At 45.6% G+C, this 7,580-nt stretch overlaps 3 protein-coding genes across 3 annotated transcripts in view; 2 read left to right on the top strand and 1 right to left on the bottom strand.

Annotated features, from left to right (window-relative positions):
* Window positions 1–66: 66 nt before the first annotated feature.
* Window positions 67–5,665, top strand: LACBIDRAFT_326329 (uncharacterized protein; the record flags this gene model as incomplete). The annotated part of the gene is made up of 23 exons (XM_001880060.1): window positions 67–277; window positions 329–405; window positions 458–662; window positions 719–892; window positions 948–1,193; window positions 1,369–1,385; window positions 1,441–1,541; window positions 1,598–1,662; window positions 1,719–1,986; window positions 2,113–2,116; window positions 2,199–2,390; window positions 2,504–2,604; window positions 2,745–2,953; window positions 3,010–3,095; window positions 3,121–3,255; window positions 3,319–3,959; window positions 4,023–4,186; window positions 4,246–4,852; window positions 4,911–4,942; window positions 4,993–5,187; window positions 5,239–5,385; window positions 5,435–5,619; window positions 5,647–5,665. Coding segments are annotated over 23 exons (4,080 nt in total), but the record flags the coding sequence as incomplete, so codon positions are not given.
* An 869-nt stretch (window positions 5,666–6,534) lies between these two features.
* On the bottom strand, window positions 6,535–6,986 carry LACBIDRAFT_326328 (uncharacterized protein; the record flags this gene model as incomplete). Its single annotated transcript, XM_001879820.1, has 2 exons — window positions 6,535–6,554; window positions 6,644–6,986. The coding sequence occupies 2 exons, from the start codon at window positions 6,984–6,986 to the stop codon at window positions 6,535–6,537; spliced, it is 363 nt and encodes a 120-aa protein (XP_001879855.1).
* A 364-nt stretch (window positions 6,987–7,350) lies between these two features.
* Window positions 7,351–7,580, top strand: part of LACBIDRAFT_326327 (uncharacterized protein) — a gene marked incomplete at both ends in the record, with an annotated part of 1,856 nt that continues 1,626 nt past the window's right edge. The window contains one exon of the mRNA XM_001880059.1: window positions 7,351–7,398. Coding sequence (XP_001880094.1) covers window positions 7,351–7,398 — 48 coding nt within the window. The remainder of the gene's footprint in view (window positions 7,399–7,580) is intronic.

Here is a 7,580-nt window from a genome sequence, read left to right as displayed (position 1 = left end):
CTGACGCAGGCCCCCCTCTCCTTGTACAGACATAGAAGATGTCAGTGATGACGACGGTGCCGACAGTGCAGTTCCCTCCTCAGAAAAGGAGTTTCCCTTGGTGATCATTAACACTAATTACAATCGTTCCCACCAAGACAATAAAAAGTTTCCTTTAAAACGACATTACACTGACAAGTCTCAGGCTCGGAAGGCAGGATTTATTTGGACGGAGCAAGACAGGAAGAAGGCCATAAGTGCCATTATTCCAAAGGATATGGCGTCATTTCAGAAGCAGGTAAGGGAATTCTTTTCTTCCTTGATTTGGGTTCATCTTCCTTTTTTTCAGGTAAAACAGGTCCTACAGTCAGGCGTCAGAAACGCCAGATCAAAGTATACGAAATATGCCACTAGCGGTCACGAACCGTAAGTATTTAACATTTGTTCTGTATTCGAAGGGGTGCTTATTTCTTCTTAGTCAGAGAGTCCGAATCAACTGCAAGGATGGAAGAAACCTTGCCTTTATTGATAGCACTCTGGATCAACGTCTACGTGATCAACTACTCGACAAGTTCATGGCTCTATTTCCGGATGGTCTGAAACACACTGACACTGAAGAGGAGGGGATTGGCAATACATTTCCCTCAATTCATTTTGTATGGTACAATCGGTATGCTACTAGGGTGAGTGGGCGCATATTCCATCAATCTTCTAAGTTATTTATTGAATGGTCTCTCAGGGAGATGGGGCGCCAAAAGATGTCCACCCCGATGAGCTCTATAACGGTCAAGGAAGTCGCCTGAATACTGCCCAGTTTTTGCCAAGGCTCTCAAAAGAAGCTCATGAAAATATGCAGAAATATCATGAACTTGAAGAAGCATTCCAGGAAATTTGGCAATATCAGCGTTCTGTGGTATGTGGATTACAACCATCATTTTCTCTCAATGCTAACGATAACTCTCACTTAGGTAGAAAAGTACTTACCTGAGGAGTATGAAGCCCTTAGGATCTCTGTCGACCTTCTCCCTTCCAATGACATGAGCCCAACATACCCCTTTGGTGGTGTTGTTCTCAACTTCAACGTATCGACTCTTGTTCACCGAGACTGGAAGGACCTGAATGTTTGCCTTGTCATGCCCATCAGTGCCTGTCAAGGGGGGGCACTGGTTCTCCATGAACTTGGGATCGTTGTGGAATGCCAGAGTGGAGACATGGTGGTTTTTTCTTCGTCTGAGATCACTCACTATAATCTTCACTTCAAAGGTTTACGGGCGTCTTTAGTTTACCATAGCGATCGAACATTCAAGTCATATGTGGATGATAGGAATGGCTGGGGCAATCATGAAAGCTTCAATGGGACCAATGTACCTACTTTACCTATGCTTTTAGAAACAAACTAGATGTTTGTCTGTCATTTTTCGTCCCAAGGTTGATTCACAGCATCATGTGATTTCCAAGAAGCTACATCTCGCCTCAACTCAGCGCCGTTCTTGACCCACACTATCACCACACTATCACCACCGCTTTTCCTGTTTCTCCTTTCTACTCTGTAATGTCCCTTGGTAAGCTAAATCCTTCACTGGTATCTGGCTGTAGCCCCAATCTAGCCTTCACACAGTACCACCAATTGCGAAGGCATACGTCCTGGCCACTGCTAGGTGTACAGAGCGTCAGAACCCAGGAGTCAGTGGCCGATATTTTTGGAAACCCTACCCACTCACTTTAGATTTCCACAACAGTTTGCAAGGAAGATAGAATCAGCTGGAGAGGCGAGCTCTCTCCTACAGGACGCCTCTGAACAAGAATCATTACGCCGTGACATCCAAGCATGTCTCCTTGTCGAACTTCAAAGGCTTCAACAAAAGATTCTTATTGCCCACCAGGATGTCCTTAACGCAGAACTGTACTGTGGTGAAGTGCGCTACTGGGTTAGGAAAAGTGGATTTATCCTCCCATCCTCAGATTTCCAGGCGGCAAGGGACAATCTAATTGTGCAAGTCAAGGGATGTAAGTATTATGATTTCAATTACACATAAAAGGAATTAAAGAAAATTCAGCCCACAGAATCATAACCCTTCCACATGGAGGCGCACTCTCTATTACCTTGGATTAGCCAATCATCTATATTATTAGCTCTGTCAGTCGGTGCTGGTGCTTTTTCATAGCACTGATCTCTTCTTGTGGCCTGAGCAATTTTTCAGTAACTGTATTTTCAATAGACACCTCTCCTCTACTCGCGCTATCTTCAATTTGTGCCTGCACGACCACTTGGTATCTGAGGACCAACACGGAACACCTCCGCAACATTTGACCCAAAATGGACTTGCGGGAGGGCTTCCCGTTGACCTGTATATCTCCTCCCAAAAGGATCAAAACTTGGTTGACTTTTACCCATCACTGTCTGCCTTTCCGTCAGCTTTTTGTCCAGCTTTTCCCTTCATATCCCCTCAGCCCACCCAACTTAGCAGCTTATCGTCATGGCCAACAATAAGAAAAATAATGCCTCCCAGAATTCCGAAAACAGTGAAAACCAAAGCCTCGCTGGCAAGAAAAGTAAGGCGACTTTGGTCAACCTAAAGACCAGTCGAGGAAGCAAAGCCAAGGCTCTCGCATCTTCAACTGTTGGTAAGTGCTTAATACTTTTGTTTAAAACTGGTTAATCCTATCTATCCAGCGAACTCAAATGTCGATGCTGTCCCCCAAACCCAAGGTGCTGTTTCTTGCATTATATTATCTTTTACTCTTTCATCCTTAGTCCCACCTAGCTAATGGTCGCCCTGTCCGTTCAACTGCTGGAAAGGGCGGTGCTATACACCAACTGACTATGGCAGCAAACATCGTCGGCGCTGGCTTAGAAAGATCTCTGCAAAAAACTGAAACCAAAAAGCATTCCAGAGACGAGCTTGACAATGCTCCCCACAACATGGCTGAAAATCATATGGCGCCTTTGCCAAAGGCAAAACGTAGAAAAGCGGTTAGCGTCTTTCATTTTTACTTTGGCAAGTAACTGATATGCTCTGGTGTCTCTAGGGACAAGTTGATGCACCGGTCCCTTGTGCTATTGATCCTCCTTTGAAACCAGCAGCACCCCTACCTCGAAGTCATTTACCTGATTGGTTAGTTGCTCAAGGTCCCAGAAAGGTGCTGGAACCTCAAGATCGTCTGGTCTGTACTTTCCAAGGACCTCAATATCCTACCAGTTCACCTCCTTTTCAGCCAGGAGGTATATACGCACCACAAGGTCTTCCTCAAAGTTTTCCAGGGCGTCAACCTCAGGTTCGAGCAAATCAGTAATATCATCCATCTTGCTTTCTTTTCAACATAATAACAACTTAATAGGTCTTCCATGGACGCTCTCGCAAAACGCCAAGGCCCTCAGATAGCTCTTCAGCGTACTAAGAACCCTACCTACCAGACAGCACAGATACACGACAATATCATGGTAAACAGCAACAAAACCAACGATGAACAGGATATGGATGTGGACAACGCCTTTGAAAAGAACACCAGCTACAAGGACAGCAACGAAAACATTAGCAGTGAGGATAATAGTAGTGACGACGGTACTGATGATTGCTATGACAAGGATGGCAATGAGGAGGATGATGAAGATGAGGAGGAGGATGAAGACAACAACATCGACGACAATAATCTGCGCCCTACAACAGAAAGTATAACACTTCCACGTATGGCTGCTGATGACTTTCAGGATAACACCTATGGTGGTCAGCATGATCACTACGATGACGAATTTCAGCAAGAAGATGAGCAAGAAGACACTGATGTTGATCATGTCGACGACAAATTTCAGCAAGAAGACGCTGATGTCAATTATGTCGACCAGCAAGAAGACGCTGATGTTGATCATGTCGACGACGAATTTCAGCAAGAAGATGAGCAAGAAGACGCTGATGTCAATTATGTCGACCAGCAAGAAGACGCTGATGTTGATCATGTCGACCAGCAACAATCATTAGAAGGTGAATGTTTTCAGCCCTTTTTTTCATATTTCTTTTGTTCAGCAACTGATCTTACGCATTTAGCTCATGAAATTGATGAACAGTCACCTTCAGAAGATGAACGCCAGGCAGATGCTGTCTTGCACGCACCTCGTTCTTGTACCCCATATGATAAGAACAAAGACATCTCGTTTGAAGGCAACCATCAGCCTACCTTTAACATAGAGGGGGAAGAGCCTCATGGTCTGGTAGATAATGTATTCGTCTCTTTTTTCCATTCTGATAGCTGACAATATATGTTATTTAGGAGGATCAAGATAGTCACAAAGTACCTCTCATACAAGACGTTTTGACGGCGCATCACAAGAAAAACCGTTCTAACCGCCCTCCAAAACGCAGCCATTTGGTGGCAGCTGCAAATCACCACCGCCAGGTCCAAGGTATTTATAATAACCATAGCGAGCGTGGCAAGCGCATCGAGCGCCAGGATCCCCAGGTGGCATGCCATACTGAAGAGCCTGAAACCATTCAAAGTGCTGGAGATCCAGTAACCTTTCAAGGTACTTACATTTCTGACGCTATCTCAGGTAGCTCAGTTTCTGACGTTTCCCATGCCCTTCAAATCACTGAAGTACCTGAAACCACTGAAGACCCTCAAGTTCCTGTGACTGTTGCTACTAGAGCACCTCGTAACTCGTTAAAATCAAAAGGAAACCACGACCCAACTATTTTGAGCTTCTACCCCTCGGTATGGCAAGTCGTGATCAAAAGAGCTAAGATCAAATACCAGAAGCACGTTGCTTTGATACATAGCTTTCCCTCCAAAGCTATTGATGCAGACTTTAAAGTCGCAAAAGCCATTCTATCAGAGGAGATTGCTCAAGGAAAAAATGAGGGGCTTCTCTTTGAATCTGGTACGCCTTAATATCCCTTCTTAATCTTCTCATTTGTGTTCTGAAATATACTTTACAGGCTTCAGTTTTAGCGATGACATGGCTAGCGTCGTAAGCTCTTGTTTTTTTTGGGGGGGGGATTATTTCCTGACCCACAATAGGTTTTTGAAGAGGGCAGCACCTTTCGTGGAAGGTTGAAGACTATGGGTCGTACCAGTGTTCTTCGATTCTATTCTAAGGATCTGGATCCCTTGGTTGAGAATCAAGGACAGCTTGAAAGCGATATTGTGGCCAATGCCAATAGACTTTTATCTATCAGAGATTCAGAGTACCTAAAAGGTGGCAAGGATGCCAATGTATGTTCAGCGTCGTCTCTCCATCATTTATCACTCATTTTGCTTGAATAGGGGAAAACAAACAATTTCTCACATCCTTGCATTCGTGCTCTATGCATTGAGTTCTTCTATACTGGGAACGACTGTCTGGCTCACCATTTCCCTGATAATTTCAAAGACAGCGTCCCAGAACTCTGTATGGTGCTTGTCATGACCTGCGTAAGATTTTTTTACCTCAGATCATACCATGCTCATTGCTCTTCTACAGATCACGAATTGTATTCATGAATTCCAACGGTTTTGCTCTGGAGAGAGGGCCAAGATCCAATTTTCTGGTACCGCGTATCAACCTACTGTCAACGCGTTACTCAGACACATGGAGGACATCAAAGCCAACCCATATCATGCCCAGAAATTGCTTAGTAACCGACAACGATGGGCCCAAGATGGGATGTTAGTCTCTTTCTTTCGTTTGTCTAGTGCTTTGGTCATTGCTTAACCTTTCGAACATCCTAGGAGGTTACAAGCGGCGGCAGAGCCTATGATCAATACTGACATCACCATTGCCCTTGATTAAAAGTGGCTAAATGCTGGCTGTCCTCGTCACTGGTTCCTGGCCATCACCATATACATTTCATTATCTAGTAGGCTGATTCTGTTTTAGAGGAGAGGATTTATCAGTACCCATGCGAAATAGATAATTACATTACAGATCAATTTGCCTATAAATGGACTGCTATCCCCACAATATTTCGTCAATTTATACCCAAATAGAAAAATATAGCCCATTCCAATAGACCTGTATAGATACGAAAGCCAGCTTGACTGAGCTAGAGAGAGGACTTCTTTTCTTCCTAGACTCTCCTTCAAGCTTGGCAGAGCTGCATAGATTACCAGCCTTACTATAAAATACTAGGGAGCCCATATGGAGAACTATGCACTGCTCTATGTTTTCTACATAGGTCTCCATAGCACGACATAGCAGAAATGTGTTCCTATGCAGCGCTACGTAGGAACTGCCCTGAGCTGTAAAGGTGATACCCCTTTCTATGGTGCTATGGCACTGCACAGCCCTGCCACGTGCTGCCTAGCTCACCCAGGTTTTGCTGATGAATGTGAACCTCCTCATCCTCATCTGTACTCTACATTGTCCCTATTTTTGTAACTGTATTTGTATTTTTAATCTCAAAATTCTTTCCAGAGTGACGCTTGATTGGGTAGTTCCTCGGTGCTGAACCAACCTGCTCGTTGTGAGCTTACACTCTGGTTGGTATAGCTGGTTGGTTGGCACACAATCAAGCTTTCAGACGCTCAGGTCTTGCCTGTCTCCTCAGATCTCACCATTCTATTTATTATTTAAGATCTGATTTACGCGAGCCGGGCAAGCCCTAGGCACAAACAAGTTATCCGTGTTCACGGATTTCTTGTATTTAAATATTTGCTGTATTTAAATACTCCCTCCTTTCTCCATACTCACAGGACGCTTGAGTTATCTCATCGCTGATTGTCCGGTACTTGTTGAATGGGAAGTCTGGATCCACGTGTTGAAACTTCGCGTATCGTGGCGACATCCCCCAATCCTCGAGCCATCTGGACTTCAACCCCTCCCTGTAATCTTGCTTGATTGCCGCCGCGCTGTAAGGTAGCCATTTCCGCAGGATAGGTGGCAGTTCCTCTGGTGGGCTAGACTCCCCCTGTGCTGCCTTCTTAGCCTCCTCGTCCGCTCTCTCATTCCCCTTGACATCCTTATGTGCAGCGATCCATTTGAGCACGAATTTGAATGAACCCGCAGGCCTAGGATTGTCAGTTCCATTGCCCATTACCTCCGTTAGCCGCAGATACTCCAACACGAGGTATTGTCCTGGCCCCGACCTCCTGGTGCCCGTTGCTCTAATGAACGCCTGGTTGTCAGTGTAACAGGTAATCGCTCCCTCTCCCACCTCTGGACGGCCTTGCAGCATCCAAGCGGCGAGTATCGAGCCCACCGCCTCGCCTTCGAACGTTGTGTGCTTCTTCAGTGTCCCCAAATGTAGACGCAGGACCTTTTCCGGCTCATCTGATCCCTTCCTGTACAACACTGCTGCTGCCCCGGCATTTCCTTCGAAACCTGACCCATCAGTGTAGATCCTGATGTCCGAGTCGTCTTTCTCCTCATCCTTAATCGACTCCTCCTTCGAACTAGCAATGGCCGTCGAGAAAGCTGTCCGATACGTTGGTGGACAGGGAACCGGCGTAATTGTTTCCATGCGCCTGGGCTTTATCCTAAAATACTCTATCAGCTTCTGAAGAGGGGGGAGATGAGTCTTAGCGGGGGTCTTGCTGTATTTCCGTATCAACACGCGAACAGGGTGACCTTCTGGTAAAGTTGCCGCCCTCACAGCCGCTGCATGGCAGATGCGGTCGTGGCGCCTACA

Source organism: Laccaria bicolor, genomic scaffold (genome assembly GCF_000143565.1).
Source record: "Laccaria bicolor S238N-H82 LACBIscaffold_9 genomic scaffold, whole genome shotgun sequence".
In the NCBI taxonomy this organism is placed as follows: domain Eukaryota; kingdom Fungi; phylum Basidiomycota; class Agaricomycetes; order Agaricales; family Hydnangiaceae; genus Laccaria; species Laccaria bicolor.
The sequence above is the reverse complement of the archived record's forward strand: the minus strand, read 5'-3'. Positions and strand labels throughout refer to the sequence as shown.